Source organism: Cydia strobilella, chromosome 17 (assembly GCF_947568885.1).
Source record: "Cydia strobilella chromosome 17, ilCydStro3.1, whole genome shotgun sequence".
Taxonomy (NCBI): Eukaryota; Metazoa; Arthropoda; class Insecta; order Lepidoptera; family Tortricidae; genus Cydia; species Cydia strobilella.
Genome location: NC_086057.1, coordinates 11570275 through 11589190, shown reverse-complemented (window position 1 = coordinate 11589190; position 18916 = coordinate 11570275). Strand labels below are relative to the sequence as shown.

At 37.4% G+C, this 18916-nt stretch overlaps 2 protein-coding genes across 2 annotated transcripts in view; both read right to left on the bottom strand.

Annotated features, from left to right (window-relative positions):
• The window catches only part of LOC134748710 (polyubiquitin-A), a 272025-nt gene that overhangs the window by 169878 nt on the left and 83231 nt on the right, over positions 1–18916 (bottom strand). The gene's annotated exons all lie outside the window — the stretch shown is intronic.
• LOC134748745 (uncharacterized) overlaps positions 1–18916 on the bottom strand; it is a 91194-nt gene that overhangs the window by 17995 nt on the left and 54283 nt on the right. Inside the window, exon 5 of the mRNA XM_063683520.1 lies at positions 18075–18185. Within this exon, the coding sequence (XP_063539590.1) occupies positions 18075–18185 (111 nt within the window). The remainder of the gene's footprint in view (positions 1–18074; positions 18186–18916) is intronic.

Below are 18916 nucleotides of genomic sequence, written 5' to 3'. Positions count from 1 at the left end.
GTTTAGACTTACTTGTTTTACACACGGCCGTCATGAACGGTGCTCGCACTATTAGTGCTTCAGAAAGGAGACCTAGGCTCTCCGAAACATGTCGCGCGAGTGACTAAAACAAGTGTCTAAACCGTAAAATTATTCAATGTTGTATGTCTCACAACAGTTTAAATTCGAAAAATATTAAGACCTAGAAACCTAGAATAACATCATTTTTTGTCGCTCTCACTCGAAAGATCGATCTTTTTTTCGGAAAATTTCAGTCTGAGCGAAAACCAGATAGCAATTTCAAATTAAGTACATAACCAATGTCTATTTGGAAACAGGAGACCTAGGAAACGTTCTACGGACGTAAACTATAATAACAAGAATAATTTTATATCAGTTAGTATTGCGTGCCCGATTTAACGTATCCAGGCCACAAACATAAACAGTAAATAAAAACTGAACGTTAACGCAGTGCCAACGGCAATCTTATCGAGGTATTAATTTGTCTCGCCGACCTTTGCAATCACCTCGCCCATGGCCCCGTGAAGTCTGATTGAATTTAAATAACCAGTATTACTTCTTTGATTGTTCTCAAAGATGAATAAGGCCTCAAGTACTTAGAAGATATAACCAAACGGAGTAGCCATTAACAGGCGTTCCTTTCTGCGAAAATAGTCGGACAATGGTCATACACAATGTATGGACTGACGTTTATCTGACATGGCTATTTTTACGTTACGTATACATTCCCCTCCCCAGCAAAAATCGGCACTTTTTTGTACAGAAAATTACAGACAAGGCGTCTCCGTTTGGTTATATCCCTCTAAAATACCTCGTAGGTCATTCGAGACTGTAATTATCGACATGAATTTAAGTTATTTAGGTACTTATAAGAACTTTATTTATGCAGAATAAATGCAACTTTTATTTGCTTCTAGTTTTGTTGCCATATTATTGCAAAATTTGATTTTTCACTGGAATTTTTATTTTAACGTTGATTAATGATTAGGTTCGTTGCCTGCAGCGACAAAATGTAAAATTCAATTGTAGAAGAAATCAATACAGCCAAAATATTGATTAGCCGTGGGATTACCTTGTAGTTTTTCTGGTATGTAAATTATTGATGATAACTTAGCAACCGATTTTCCGGTAATAAACTATTATGCTGTCTTTAAAATATATACCTACTGATAATAAAATCATCTTGAGGATGAAAGTACCTCAATTGGATTTGTATTTGTAATCGTCATAACCCTCAAACATTATACCCTCTGATGCAGTCGGGTAAAATACTATTTTATACTATTTTGTAACTGGAAATGTATTTTTACCCGAAAAGAAAAAAAACGCATTAAGTCAATTAAGTCGTTCGGTCTATGATAATAAATTATCCCGCAAATCGAAGCATAAAATGTACCCATAATTTGAATACATGGCATATTTATATTTTTATACTTCGAATGAAGACGCCAATAAATTTATCTGACTCTACCCAAAAATAACCCTTAGAGGCCTTATGTGTATAACCTTGTAATAGAATTGAGATTATTTATTTCATTTATTTAGTGTTCTAGGTCACCACCTAGAACAGTAAGTCGGCATCTAGAGCAAGAACAATAAATATTAGTGGACTGGGGCTGACCGCAAGAAATGAAAATTTTGACCGATTAAGTACCAAAAACTAAGAAAGTTGTATGTTGAACAATTTGTTGTGTGGGTTTTTTTATACTTTATCTTCTTAAGAAGTCTATAACTATTTTTTAATTGATTACAGTTTTTTTTTTTTTCAAATGTTTTTCAAAATGACTTCATTATACAGATTTTAAACTTCCGGCACTAAAAGATAGATTGTATATTTATTTATTATTGAGTTAGAAGACTTAGAAGTATTGATATTAAAACACGTCAATAGTATATAAATACTGGTAGGATGGTTATTGACTGCAAATAAATATTAAATTTTAAAAATAAATTTTCCTGTCAAGTGGTACCTACGTCAAGTATACATATAGCTTTTAGGCATATGTATGCATTCTTACGGCCAAGTTTGTGCAAAGTTAGCGTGGTCAGCGTCTACTTATTTCATTTCCGATTCAGAGCAAAAAGCAGGAGCTTAATTCTGAGTCTATTACTGCAAACTTAATGCATTTCGGAAATATGCTCTCTATGTTACTCGTACAAAGATGCAGCCAGTCAAATTCAGTGATATAAAAGTGCTTTCAGAGTGCGGACCAATTTAGAAATCAAATGTGACGTTTTCAAGCAAAAGGTACCACATTGTCGCTTACCATAAGAACGAAATTTGCTAGTATCTTTATACGAATATGTATAACCTGTCAGAGCGTCTTTATGGCAAGCGACAATGTGGTACCTTTTGCTTGAAAACGACACAAATATGTATCGTACAGGAACTTGATCAGGATCACACATTCCTTTCCTCCCAAAAAAAACCAATATCCGCCCCTAAAATTAACAATCGGCCACATCTACAATCTACAACGCTGTCATGACGCAGTACAACATATGTATTTTACAAATAGGCCAGAAGGACACTTTTACAACTCTTTTTCTACTAGCACAGACACATCACTGTAGTTCCTCCTAGGTGACGTTGGGATGCCAACTGTAGCTGCACTATAGTTGCGGCGTTGTTGTTGCCGTCGGATTACTGGCGCGATTATGAAGTTTAGGCCTTCACTCATTTTATCAAAGAAATTGACAGATATATCGGCGGCAACAAGGATGCCGCACTGCCAGTAATGTAGCTGCAGTTGACATCCGTAGTATCCGTACATCACCTTTACTTAGCTCATATAATGGACTAAACGCCATGTTTACGTTTATGATCACACCTGCAAACAAGACGGTTTCCGTGCCACACTGACACAATGATCGATTGTTTGTTATGAAAGCACCTTATCAAGCCAACACAAACAAATTGGTAGGTTCCGTGCTGGATCGGTCATGCGAGGAAACAGTGTGTCGTATTTGTACAGAATTGCATCCATTGTTGAGATTTTATTGCAAATCAGTTGTAAAGTTTACATCAGATCGAGAAAGGAAACAAACCGTATAATACGTCGCTATGGACCGAAAGCAGTAATTCAAAAAGAATCTATTTTCTAGCCAGAAAACGTAAAATTTAACACAATACGTGTCTTTCGGTCCAGCTTATAGGCCGTTTATTTGATGTAAAGTTGTGGATGTAAACTTATTTGTCAAACTTATATCGTACTTCTACATAACCAAACCTACATTTAGGAGTTCCAAAACTTATAGTTTTTCTTGTAAACTGGGTTTGGTGTAGGTTTACTAGAAATAAAGAAAACTCACCTTCTAAATAGAAAAACCCCCATTTCCTACACGAGTGCGACACGAAACGAACTGGAAACTAACGATAACGCACTGACCGAAAACCCGGGACGCATTAGGTTTTATGCAATATTCACAAATGTCCCGCTTCAACAGCGAACAAAAACACATCTTATCTTTATGAAAATAGGAGCCTGGACGTCTAAATGCATAAAACATTGAATGACGTGGGTAACTACGTAAGTTGTTGAATTTTAAAGCAAATGTTAGCATTTTGGGACGAGCAGGGAATTTTGAATGGGGTTGAAGGTAAATAGGTCCGAAACGGGGTTTTGGAACTCTACTGTTGTTATACATGCGCATATTCTGGTGTCCTATATCGGAATCCGTTACTTAACTGGTTTCGTGTCTCTATTTTACAGACATTTTCCTTTAATTTTAATCGTATCAATTAGGATTGTAAAACCTCTTAAGAATTTTACAGTAGGTATGATCAATTTTGTATTTTTGTCAATACTTTTTTCTTGTTTTTGTATCTATGGTTAAACCAACACAATCGAATTTAAAAAAAAGTAGTATACAACTCAAGAAAAACACATTTTTCAGTTAATTCTCACCCGTTTTGATGAAAGCCACCTTCCCCGCTGGATTCCTCTGAGCACTCGAAGGACGCGTTATCCACCATTATGCTCTAATTGGTTGAAATCAATTAAATTTCACTCATTACTCTCGTTACGATTTGCTCATGGTACAATATCATTTCACTGGTCACTTTTACTATAATTTTTAAACCAATTTTGTGGATTTTTTATGTTCGCACGATTAAATTAGGTTCGCACGCGTAGCGTTCACATAGCGTTCGCAATATGCTCTAACTATAAGACCAATACAATGTACCTATGTTATAACGAATAAATGCATTCTGATTCTGATTCACGGTGTGACAGGGATGTCAAAAAGACCCTTTTTAAGGCTTTTTGCGAGTCCTTTTACATCCTATGGACAAATTACAAAAAACAGACCCTCAATGCCCTGCGTGTCCAATACAATATTGGTTTCCGCATGCTGATGGGACTGCAACGTTACTGTAGCGATTCGGGGATGCAAACGTACTGCCTCCCTCATGCGCCGAGTACATGACAGATCCAACAGTCTGCTTCAGCTCATCCCTGGAAATCCTGATGGTACACTTTGGAGGCACTGGAATGACCTACATACGTTCTAGACATTGAATTTTAATGTAATTGTATTTGAATGAATTTTAATGTAATTTTAATTTATTTTAATGTCATTGTAATTGTTGCTTTTTTGTTCAGATTTTATCTGTTTTCTTTATTATTATCATTTCATTTTTAGACATGTAATTTTATCCTGATTTATTTGTAGTTAATTTGTGTTTAAATTTTAAAATGGTGACATGTATGTTTAAGTTTATTTGAAATAAACATTTTGAATGATTGATTGATTAACAATGTTAACAAATTTAAAAAAATGCAGAATTGTCAGTATTCTCTGGAGAATATGCCTATTACTTAATTATTGTAAAAATATCCAACCCAACTAACTTAATTCAAGACACATGACGTAAGTTAAAGGCTCATTACTCATTAACTTATAGATATCCACTATTATTAAAATGTACGAGCACACTGATTTTAAGGCAAGTGTGAAGATTAAGATACTATATCAGGAGTAAATAAAGATATTTCAAAAAATAAGCTTGATGACTAACTCGGTTTGAACACGTCTAGACAAAATCGGATTAAATGGCTGAATACAAGCGAAAACTCAAAGCTAACCGATGCAGTAATTATAATAGAAATAACGACTCTAATAGGTACCATGAATGTTATCGGAGAACGGTCTCTTAGAGAAATCCGAACACAACTAAAACCACTAACCGTATAATATTCCGCCTGATTATTTAGATCACCTTTCATTTATTGACACTTTTAATCAAAATCTGTGGACATTGACAATTGTCACTAGAAGCGATATAGATTTAGATTCTGTCGCACCAACATAGTGGTCATACTGCACGCAGATAATATTGCAAATCGAAATGATCATGCTGTCGTGATAAACATATGATGATGTGGATACTGTAGCAGACGTAAGACGTTTCTATATACGAGGTTATAAATATAATATTAAGTCTTATTACAATGAAATTAAATACAAAGTCGATGTACAAACAAACGGTACCATTAGCAAGACAACGCGTACAATAATATACAATTAGCAAAAATAAATAACCCTCTTTCAGTAATCTTAGATTCTGGAATAGATGGAGTATTAAATTTGACTAAATATAAATGCAATCAATGGATGTCGCTAAGCGATTACGAAAACTTTAGCGAAAGATCTAACATAATTACCAAACTCTTGAATACACAAATTAGATATCACTTTTAAGGTAAAGTTTTGCATATTCATTAAACTAGCGACCCGCCCAGGCTTCGCATGGGTTAGACAAAACCTTAACATATTATACACCTAAACCTTCCTCAAGAATCACTATTGACAGGTGAAAACCGCATGAAAATCCGTTCAGGAGTTTTTGAGTTTATTGTGATACATACAGACAGACGCGGCGGGGGACTTTGTTTTATAAAGTGTAGTGAATAAAAAAAATGCTGGATTCACATTAACAGTTTATTTCTTTCAGCAACAGCATATCGAAAAGTGACGTATATTCATTCCTGTATTAAAAAGACACTGGTGGCTGGAGGTCGCAAGTTCAAACCCTGGCTCGTACCAATGAGTTTTTCGGAACTTATGTACGAAATATCATTTGATATTTTACCAGTCGCTTTTCGGTGAAGGAAAACATCGTGAGGAAACCGGACTAATCCCGATAAGGGCTAGTTTACCCTCCGGGTTGGAAGGTCCGATGACAGTCGCTTTCGTAAAAACTAGTACCTACGCCAATTCTTGGGATTAGTTGCCAAGCGGACCCAAGGCTCCCATGAGTCGTGGCAAAAATGCCGACACAACGCGAGGAGCATGATGAATTGATGATTAAAAAGACACTGGGTTCAGATCAACATTTTATTTCCTTTTAAAACATTTGGTGACCAGCAACAACATATCGGAACGTGACGTCATATATTATTTGAGTGGATTGAACGTGGGCAGTTGATAGTTAACGTGCAATCAAACAAGTACGTTCCAATCAAAGACCCGGCATCGGCAGCCCGTGTTGACTTGAGAATTGATAACATCCAGATGTCAGGAGGGTCAGTATTCGAGCGTTTTGACCGCCGTTTCGTACATATTGAAAACATATATGGCGTTTTCGTGTATTTGACATAGGTACTGTTCTTTTATCAGATAACCGGAAACGCGACGATTTACTGCGACTTCTACAAAAATCAACCATGCCATATATAAAATATGGCATGGAAGGGTGTCAAAAGAGACATTACTCAGAAAGCGGTCAAATCAAAAACATCGGTGTTCACAACTTCGTTAAATTTTCTGCTCATGTTTGGTACTACGTCACTAAATCAATGGCAATGTATAAAACCAGTTAGACTACATAGGTAACCGTGTAACTGTTTTGCCAATAATTTATCTATGTACAGTCGCCATCAGATATATCGGAGCGGCCAAGGCGCTCACAAATATCTGAACACGCCTCTATTGTCAAGGCGCTAGGTGCGTGTTCAGATATTTTTGAGCACCTCGGCCGCTCCGATATATCTGATGGCGACTGTACTAAAAAATAAAAAAACTACGAACTATTTTATATAAATAACTGAAATTTGATGACCTATGCTGAAAATATTAAAAGCTATTACTACTACAAACGCTATTCGGAAAAACGATCACATTCTGCGCCAGTATCACTTTGTAACTCAAAGAACTACTTATCTTTAGTTTTTGATTAATACACACGTCTGCTAAAGCAAAAATAACATTAAAATAAACACATCGAAGAACTAGGTAACACCAAATTAAACTGACGGCGTGATATTGCAAATTGCTGAAGCAAGTCAACTACAATGTTACACGCTGCGGTTTGTATAGGTATACGTTTACGTTCGGTCACAGATAGCAGTCTCCATGCCAAAGTAAGAATCAACGTGGATATTCGTGAAACAGAATAAGTACGCGAAACGCATAATTTGAAATGTGATATTAGTACCGCACAGTTGCGCTCTATCCGCGCACGCGCGACCAACTGTCGCACCAATAGAAACTTATAGGTATTACACGTATCTAAATGGTAACTAACTACAATATTGATACGCGTATCGATTGCTAGCAATATATCGGAATAACCGATAAGATACTACGACATAAGCTGGAAGCGAAGTATTTTTATTTTTTTACCCAAACAATAAGGTTACGCAAGTAAGGATTGAACCAAACGAACTTGCGATATGGAACCGTTTGAGACACAAGATGAAATCACAATCACAAGGTCATCTTTATGCCTGATGATGAATAGCAGACAATCACGCACAGCCGTATTTGCGCAAATAGGCGCAAATTACAAATATTCTCTCGGTGAAACTACACAGTTCACCAGATCTCATGTTATATTTCACAAAAGTTTTAATAAAGCTTTTTTAAAACGCCGTTACTGCAAAACATCGGACAACCAAACCTTCTCAGATAGAGAGATAAAGTATAACAACTGTTAAAATCGGAGGCAACGCGACCACGCGACTCCCATTCACTCCACTGGCCAGAGAACGGTACCGACCGAGCCCGTGAGTACACTGAACGCGGACATACTGTTTGTAACGAAATAAAGTGCGTTTATAAACACGGTATACACACTTCACATACACAGCAGCCGACGAAACAATGGACGGCACGTTGGTATCATAATCACATGGTTACTTCAATTATCCCATTTAAAACGGACGTAAACATAAACACCATCAGTGGCCTGTTACCACCTAATGAGACCCAGTATTAGTAGTTAATATATAATTTTGCAACTTTTTGTTCAAGCAGATGGGTTCAATGTACGATTGTCTGTTTAAGCGTGTCTCAAGCATAAATATTCCTCTCGTACTCATTTGGAAATACTTCGCATTAAGTGAAACTAAAAGCGTAGACCAATCAAGACGATTAGACGTTTTAAGATTGACGACACGTACAATATAGGCATCTCTTCCATGGTATCTACTATCTAGTGATCTTTGTTATTTCAGTGAGTAATTAAAATCCATTGATGCAGAGGCCGACCTTGGGCGTGATCGCTGTATCGTTCAGTAGGGACTGAGCTGTCGTTCCAAACGCCTAGCACGGGTGACTCAAAGGCTCAGGCTAACCAGTATAAGTATCCTCTTTCATTACGTATAGTTGTAATGAATCCCGAGCTGAGGCTACGCTAGTTAGCTATACAACTCCGCGCAATGACTATTCGACGTCAATATCTGTGTTGATTGGACAAATGGGAGCACCCAGTGTGTTTACGTTTCACACGTGATGCGACTGTTGAACCAAGCCCACTTAGTTCGATGGAAGCTACACAAATAAATTGTATAATACTTCGACCTATTTGTAATGAAAAAGTTAAGTAATAATAAAATCGCTCAAATGGTTCGCTATAGCATAAGGATCTGGGGCAATAGCTATAAATATAATATGGACCGCGCCTTTATTGCACAAAAAAAGCTATCCGCGCTATGGTGCGTATACCGCAATGGGAATCTTGCCGGGAACACTTTAAGGAGTTAAAGATATTGACAGCTCCCTCTCTTTATATTTTAGTTCTCTTGACGAGTGTCGTGAAACATCGAGAGTGTTATGAGTCACAGGCTGACATGGCATTAAGACTACAGTCGAGAACGAAAAATTTCCCTCTTACTGCAGCGTCGCGATTAGCGGTGGTGTCGCACACTGCTAGAGTTCAAGCAGTGCAGTTGTTCAACAAGTTGCCTGAAATTCAAAGCGAAACTTAAATTATTCCTGTTTGAAAAAATTTATTACAGCGTTGACGAGTTTTAACTTTTATTATTTGACTTTTAATCATGATTCGACTATTGGCTATTTATTTTTGACATATTGTATTATTTTGACATTTTGTATAATTGTACATGAAATTATTTAATTGTAAATTATTTGTAAATAAAATAAATAAAAATAAAAAAGCCCTTTATTCGATGTAAAAAACGGTTACATATAAATTTGAAAAAATAAAACAATCTTAAAATTAGTGTTTAATTACATGAATCCCTAGTGGGTAAAGGCCTCCTCCAGTGCTGCCCATTTGTCCCTGTCCTGTGCTAATGACATCCAGTCTGTGCCGGCTGTTCCTTTTATGTCATCTTCCCAACGTGTAAGTGGTCTGCCTTGGCCCCTTCTGCCAAGTGGGCCTCTCCATTTAGTGACTTTCGATGTCCATCTCTTGTCTGTTAGTCTTGCTGTATGGCCTGCCCACTTCCACTTAAGTTTCTTTGCATAACTCAAGGCATCTGTTGCTCTTGTTTTTTCTCTTATTTTAGAGTGTCTTATTTTGTCCATTTTTCTTATATTGAGCATGCTTCTTTCTAACGCGCGTTGACAAGTGATAATTTGTAAATAGGCATGTTTTATTTAATAATGTATGAATAAATGAAAAAAAAAAAAAAAAGCGATGGACGTAAAAGAAATTTATTGTAAAGTATTCTCGAGAAAGGGCAACTAGCAATAGTATCAAGAAGTAGGATGACAGCAGCTACATATTTTCTTTATCATAACATAACAACCAAGACCATTTTAACGTAACGCTAATAACATATGGGATCTGATGCCCTTTTTATACCGGACGTAGAATGCAAAAAATTTCAGTTACCCTTTACACCCCGGGTGACGTGGGTTACAATTAAGTTAATTTACCTATGTCAAATGTTTATTTTTTACGTTTCTTTTTATTACCAATCCAACTACAACAAGCAAAAGATATAAACCCGGGGTTTTCAAAGTGGGGGGCGCGGGGTCTCGGGGATTAAACTTGTTTGATTTTGAAAACTAGAACATTTAGGTACGAAGGGGGGCGTGGGAATTTCATTTAAGGCAGCAGGGGGCGTGCCTAACACAAGTTTGGGAACCCCTGGTATAAATTTTCGTTAGATATAGATAAGATACCTTCATGAAAATGAATCATCGCTTGCTATCTTCGAGTGACACATCTACACAATCTGCATTCAAATTAATTGTATAAACATTTTAATATACTGGTAGTTAGCTACTGCCATTTTTGGCGAGCCGACCTCAAAAATTTGGCAATGACAATGATTATGACGACTATAAATATTTCAAGTAGTTGAGCAGCAATGTGACTATTATTTTCACCATTGGTACAGTAATATTGACACCATTGGTAGAGACGGCGGCCTTTGAAATTAGTAAAATAGGCTTAGCTATGGCAAAGATGCCCTATACTTTTAGTCTATTTTTTATGTAGAAATGAAGAGAGAATTCATAATACTAACCCGCTTAATCAAAATCGTTTAAAATACGAAACTTTAATACCTACCTACATATGAAAATGATCACGTCACTTTTCGTGTTATCTGTCATCTCTACATTAGTATTTTTCATAGACATAGTATTTATTTTTCGATTGGCATTTGTCAACATTTGATTGTCATCTCAGATACGGTCGCTGGTTCTTAATTGGACCGTTGTTTTAACATGTTGTGTTTACCGATTTCGAAAACATAGAAAAATATGTTTGAAAGTTTTTCAGACCTCAAAAGCGTTGTTGTATAATCTGGACAAGTGAGAGTCGGACTCGCCCACCGAGGGTTCCGTACTTTTTAGTATTTGTTGTTATAGCGGCAACAGAAATATATCATCCGTGAACATTTTAACTCTCTAGCTATCACGATTCATGAGATACAGCCTGGTGACAGATAGACAGACAGACAGACGACGGACAGTGGAGTCATAGTAATAGTCCCGTTTTTACCCTTTGGATACGGAACCCTAAAAATGATAACAATTTAATTAATAAATTCGCACGAGCAGATCATCTAATAATAAATAATAAATATTATAGGACATTCTTTATTTACATAGTTATAGTTTATAGTTAGCATGTTAAATTTAGAATTGATTGTATTAGTCGTGTTATTGTTTCTATGTAAAAACATAGTTAGGGAAGAGCGGTGTCTCCCGACACAGGCATTCTTATGCTTACTGGGCGGCTCCATCCCTTTAAATCATTATATATTGCTAATTTATTAAATAAAGAATTTTTGTATTTTTGTATTTTGTATTCTTACACAGATTGACTAAGTCCCACGGTAAGCCCAAGGAAGCTTGTGTTATGGGTACTTAGACAACGACATAATTATATAAAAACTTAAATACATATAGAAAACACCCATGACTCAGGAACAAATATCTGTGCTCATCACACAAATTAATGCCCTTACCGGGATTCGAACCCAGGACCATCGGCTTCACAGGCAGGGTCACTACCCACTAGGCCAGACCGGTCGTCAATAATAATAATAATGGTTTATTAGATGATCTGCTCCCCATGAATATTAAAGCACTTAGCTGAAACGCAAATAGCAATTGACGTCAGTCGCTCAGTCAAACCTTATCAAGAGAGCAGAAGCTTATTAATTATAATAAATGTTAATGCTATCTGTAGATCACCTAGACTTAGTGAATAGGTTCAATCTTACGAAATAATGTTAGTCTAACTAAGTTATTATATTTAGAAAGCTGATTTAAATTTTAATCTAAATGTACGAAGTGTGTGGTCGGGCATAGCATGCCCTTCACTCAGGCAAGATCGTCTACCCTACCAATACTAAGAAATATAGTTTGGAGGTAGCGACGCTAAGTTTTCGACAGTTGCTTTGATCTCTACCTGTTTCACGTTTCAAACTATGTGTAAGTGAGTGCAAAATGATTAAGATTTAAATCCACATATATGATTTCATGTAAACATCAGCCCAAGGAGTTGAATACTCATTTGAAGGATAGGACAAACAAATCAAAAGACCATTTCAATGTGAGTACTTTTGAAACTTTTTTATCCAAGTATCAGCAGCGGAGCGTCATGCTCATTGGATAAGCCAGGAAAATTGAGCAAAGTATTGTCAGACTAACTGTTTGCATAGAAAACAGGGGACCTATATGACTCGTCAGAGTGGCGTGTAGTGGCCGTAGCTTCACTAAGCGCCATCCCACTAACCCAGGGTTAACCGCTTAAACCGTTAACCAAGTGTCAAATTGTACTGGTAGCCATGGTAACTCCAGATTTAACCAGTTAACCCCGGGTTAGTGAGATGGTGTAAGTGACCCTAATAGAGGTTCGTTAGTATTTGTACAATATCAATTCGAATCTAGTATTAGGCATATCTCATTTACAGCGAAAAATAATAGAGGCCTATTTAAGGCGGAAAGTGCTTTGTAATAAATAAATACTCGTACGAGTCGTACGTAGGTACACAATCTCATTTATCAAAAGGAACATGACACCGACACCACATTAGACAAGATAGGATAAAAAGTAAGGAAGGCTAAATGCAGGGTGTCTTTGTCATACGTATAGGTAATACACAACTGACCGCGTAGCCAACATGCCGATCGCTTACGCTCCGTAGCGATCAAAACGCAACTGTCACTGTCGCACTAATATGGAAGAGTGATAGAGAGGCACAATGCGTTTCGTTGTCGAAGCGATAGCGATTGTCACATTGGCTAGGCCGGCTATTGTACAAACTGTAGTACAAAGCTGTCGGGCAAACATTACTTTAGTTAGTTTCCTCTTTCATGTTCCGGAATGTGTTGATTTTAGTGTTACGATTTTCGAAGAGAATTAAATAAATCAATCAAAATGTTTATTTCAGGCAAAAATACCCATAGATTAAAACATAAAATAACAATGTCACATTAAAATTAAAAATGCATGCCAACATTTTAAAATTTAAATACAAAATACAAAATTAAATACAAAAGCTTTTATTTTTATATAATACTGTAAGCTTATTTAATATATTAATAACGGGTCACTCACGTGTTTTAAGTCGAAAACGCTCGACATGTTTCACTCGAGCGTTTTCGACTTAAAACACGTGAGTGACCCGTTATTAATATATTTAATATGTCTGTGTCTCACGGAAGCTTTGTTATTAAAAATACTGTAAGCTATATGTATTGCCTACTAATACAGTACAATGTCAAAACTTCAGCGTAGGAAGATGTTAATAAAAAATTGGAATTGTCTCAACTGACTCCACAAGACAGGCCTAGCCTAGTGTGGAGATCATAGGTTAATAAAACTACGTATAATTTTTTGGTAAATAAACTTTTTTTTTTAATAATTATAAATAAATCAGGATAAAATTACATGTCTAAAATGAAATAATAATTATAAAGAAAACAGATAGAATCTCAACAAAAAATAAAAATTGCTTTACTATTTACATTAAATTATACACCGTGCCTCGAGAACCCATAGGTAGATCATTCCAGTGCCTCCAAAGTGTACCAGCAGGATTTCCAGGGATGAGCTGAAGCAGACTGTTGGAACTGTCACGTACTCGGCGCATGAGGGAGGCAGTACGTTTGCATCCCCGAAACGCTAGAGTAACGTGGCAGTCCCATCAGCATGCGGAAACCATTATTGTATTGGACACGCAGGGCATTGAGGTTCTTTTTTGTGTATGTAATTAGTCCATAGGCCGCACGCGTAAAAGGACTGACAAAAAGCCTTAAAAGGGTATTTTTGACATCCCTGTCACACCGTGCGAACCTACGTAATTAAGCGTAGTTAAAGGTTGCCAATCACCGGCAGTTCATTGTGATTTTCCTAAGCAATTGTAGCCTAAATACCGTAAACATTGAAACAAATTGCCGCATCACCGGAGCTGGTAACTTTCATAACATTCCAACCCTCCAATCAATACATTGGTGCTGCTGTGGTGCTGGTGTGGTGGGTGCTGGTTATGTATTATAATAATGGTATTCCAGGCATCCATGGGCTACGGTGACTGCTTACCATCAGGCGGGCGGGCGGTATGCTTGTTTGCCACCGACGTAGTATTAAAAAAATACTCTTATCGCTTAATCGGTCATCCATCAAGATAATGGCTCGAATACAAATCAAAATTGTTGTATCGTTCTAAATATCTCTATTACCTGTACCAACTCTTACAAATAAATTACTATAGGTACAGTAGGCGCTCGGTAATCCGGCGCTCGACAATCCGACACGTTCAGTAATTTTTATGTGGTTGGTCCCATAGTAAAAGATTATACTGAGCAATATAATCCCAAAACCTCCCTGGTAACGGGAGTGCAGTTATTTTTAGCCACCCTGTATATGCCCGTCAGTCTTTACTGGTATCTAGTGCCCTACTACGGATAGACATAAATTAAGAGTCGATTTTTCAGTCCCCAGTTAAACAGACGGATAGGATTTATTCCGTTGATAACACGATTCTCAAGGGCCGCAGAGAGAGGAACCGGCGGATTATCCGCGCCGTATCCAAGATCACCGTCTTCTGCATCTGACCCTTGATATCGATATGATCGAGAATCTTCGCTATTAAACCGTTCGCTGAAACAACTATCGGGACAATGATCGTCGAATCAACATCCCACATGGCGGTTATCTCGTGAGCCAAGTCTAGGTACATGGACTTGTCCTTCTCGGCTTTCACGAGATTCTCATCATGGGGGATGGTGATGTTGACATTATATTTAATAGTAATATATAGGTATGTATTTATTTTCTATCGTATTAATGTATGTGGATGTGGTAATATTCTCTATTTTTAGCTCCTTTACCTATGTACCTTTACCTGTTGACTTTTGATATGTGTTCTTCATTTCCCGCTACCCAAAGGTTGTCTGGAAGAGATCGCTTTTTAGCGATAAATATTCGCTGCATTGGGTACGATCTTGGTGGCTCAGATGGTAGAGCACTGTACTAGTGATCCACGACCCATCCAAGACAGTGAATTTTTCCACTTTTAATTTATTTCTAAGCTTAAATTTTCATTGTAATTTTACATGTAAGCAATAAAGAATACTTACTTATGATAGCAACGGTAAGTGACATAAACGAAATCACTCAATTGTTAACCGTATTTTCGCGCGATAAATTTCAAATTGAAAGCGGGTCATTGTTGTTCTATGGAGTATGCAGAAAGAGATACGTTTCTGCACCTAAACATTTTACATTCCAAGTACGTTATTATTTTATTTTTTCGATAAGCAATTAAAATTTGGTTTTAAATGGATTTGTTGGATGATTTCCATTCTGATATTTAACTCCCCGTTCCATAAATAACGATACTTTTACCCAAATTGTTAATTGAAAGTACCCTTAAGAAGTATTATGTAATACTCAGTCATGTTTTTTTAATACACACAGAGTGTTCAACTCGGGTGAAAGGCACCACTTCAGTCCCGGACTAAACTGTCAACCTCAACAGAAATAAGTGATTTCATATTGGTTAAAGATCTACTGCTCCAATGTTCTTCATCTCTAATAGTTGATATGTGTATTGTATGCGTCGTAGGCACGTAGGCAGAACGCATAAAGGCGGGATTCCACACGCCAATTGATCCAGGCTCACAATTCTCACAAAACAGTTCTTGAGACCTTGTCGAATAGTATTTCTATGAATTTTAAATAGGTACCTGAGACCGTCATAGATGCCATGCATCAGCCTTATCACCACCAAAGCTGACTGCTCATCAGAAGGCTGATACGCCTCCATTTTGAAACAAATCTCACAGAACACCAATCACAATCATCACTTCACAACGCACTTATACCGCTTAATATTTAAATTTTATGAAGTTTTTCATCCTGAATTCCGTGTCACTTTTAGTTTCAGTTTAACAAGTTTTTCATACTGAATTAAGTGAGCGTAGAAACGTTAGGTTGGTGTAGAGCCCTGAACACAACTGATTAGCAAAACGTTGGCGTAGAATGGCGTAGATAATCGTTTAACTAAGATAATACCCGATACACATGATAAATCCTTTTTCAATATTCAAAGCAAAAATTATTCTCGAAATAATTTGAAAACAATGGTATGTAATATTCGAAACAATGACTGACGAGGCAATCAAAAAAAGACTGTTCAAAATAAGAATTGGTATTGTCTTAGTAAAATGTAAAAAAACAGATATAAATGCCACCTCCAAACATTATTAATTACTAAGTGAGTGTTTCACGTCTTTCGTAGCTGTAGCTACAGATGCCGATTAAATCATTTGTCGAGATGAAACAGATCTAACTGACTGTACTTAATTAATCTACATTTTCACGGTGAAAATAAAGTACATAATTTTAATAAAAGTAAATACGTTATTAAAGTAAATACGTTATTTTGCCGGTATAGAATCTTCCAGACAAAATTATTTCGCAGGGACGTAGTACCTACTACTTTTTTACGTTCACTGACTACTACTGTTTTTTATGGAAATAATAACTTAACAATGTGGCATAATTTGTAACATAAACCGTATCATTGTATAATTTTACTTAAATATAAAATACTTATAACTTAGAAAGGGAGTGACCCCCGTTCTGAGTCATGGCTCGTCCAACAGGTCTCCATCGCCATGCAGCGGGGTAACGCTGCTAGTGTGATGGGGACCTTTGGACCCGGCATGGCTCAGAACGGATTTTAGTTTCTAATTTTTTTTTTTTTGTATTTCTTTAATGCTTACCTAATGTAGTGTACCTAGTTATTAAATTAAATGTATGTAATTATATACAACATAATTATTACTACTTATAACATTATTAACATTACATTACATTACAATTTACGACGATGCAACTATGTGGTTCTTGCAGTAGAAGTGAGGTTAGAGTACAACGACAACTAACGGCCTTGTTCTTTTTATTTACGGAGTGGGAATGCACTTACGCACGGTGTGTGGGACTCGCCGCTCCTTTTCCCTCTCTTGGCGAGGGGGGGGGGAGAATTTGGCCCTACCCACTAAACCCACTGCGGCGTTTCACCCTCTTTGCCGTTCATGAGGGCGCACTGGGATCGATAACATTCCACCGCGGCGCCCTCCGGTAGCCCCGGCTTGTCGCCGGGCAACCTCACAATGGAGGGAGGAATCAGAAACGCTTGGTCCCCCCCCCCCCAACGATGTATGGAGGCGTGAAATTCGGGTGCGGCACGAGCATATGCTGTATGATTTCGACCCTGCCGCCTGCATCGGAGAGGAAGCGCGTCAGCAGCCGCTTCTCGCTCCCTCTCCGCCTCCTCCTTCTGTGATATGACCTCGCAGAAGGAGGCCACCGCTCCCCATTTCCTCTCGCTACACAGCATCGCCGCTATTATGCTGCGCAGCGAGAGGTCCGCCACCCCCGTCGCTGCCCTTAGAGCAGCTTTTTCCATGGCCCAGCAATTGCACTCTTCCAGTAATAATCTTCCAGTGTTGGGCCGTGTCGTCCGCCGCGCCACATTCATGGCGCTGGGGCCCGGGTTCCCTCTGCATCTTGTGCAGGTAGTGTTCGGACACCACCAGTGTCACCCTAATGTCAGGGCCCCCTTCCTTCTCCCTACCCACTCATCGATTACTGGGAGGATATCCCCTATGGTTCGGGTTTCATAACGTTTACTTGTTTTACTTTCATTGGCAGATAATAATTTATCCTGACAGCGTTTCATTGTTCTTTACCTAAGTTAAGACTTAGCTAAAAAAATATCCACATATGTAGGTACCAGTATAAGTTGTGATTGTGACTGGCCTGTCAAGGAGTAATGTTCTTATTTTCCGGGGCCCATAACCTTGTCATTGATATGACACTAAATACTGAATGATCACTAAATACTCACTTGTCATGCTTAGATCGGGGGTGAGGCTCAAGCTGCAGCGGGGTGGCGGGGGCGGAGCGAGGGGCGCCGCACCCGCCACCCGCTGCGCCCGATGCGAAGTTGCCGGTTGACCTGAAACAAGGCATATGTTAGTGAAAAAAACACGTACATCATCTAACTCTCTTAATACCAAGGAACGCACACTTTACCTATAAGTAGTCAAAGAACAAATTTTATCGCAAAAATATTGTGTTTTTTTAAGAATATAATTTAGAAACAATACTTCCGTGAGACACAGACATATCGAGCGTTATAACATGTCGAGCGTTTTCGACATAAAATACGTGAGTGACCCGTTTTTAATATGTTTAATATAATTTAGTACTATAAACAAAAACTTTATTTAGATGGGCCGTTTTGTTAAATTTGGAAAATTGAATTTTTCTACTCATAATCATGAGCGAGAATCAGAGCGAGGTCCTAATAAGAGAGTGTCCAAAAACTTTCATTTGCATTTCGTAACAATTTTTCATAGACTGTATGACGATTACGGAATGGAAAGAAAGAAAAATGTAACTATGGGAATTTTGGGACAACTATTTTCTCCTCTCAGAATAAAGAGTTCAATCACAACTTTAAATAAAATGGCCCAGGTTAAAGTATAAAAATAACTAGGTATCATGTTACAAAATTAAGAAAAAAAAACAAAAAGGTTTACTATCATTAGATTCATTAGGTACAAGTGGAAAAGTGTCGACTCGAAATTATACGTCAAAGTAGGAAAATGACAATTTAAAATACATCAACTAGGAAAATTGTCTATCCAGCATAATGTCAAAAAAGAATTATGTTCAATAGTAAAA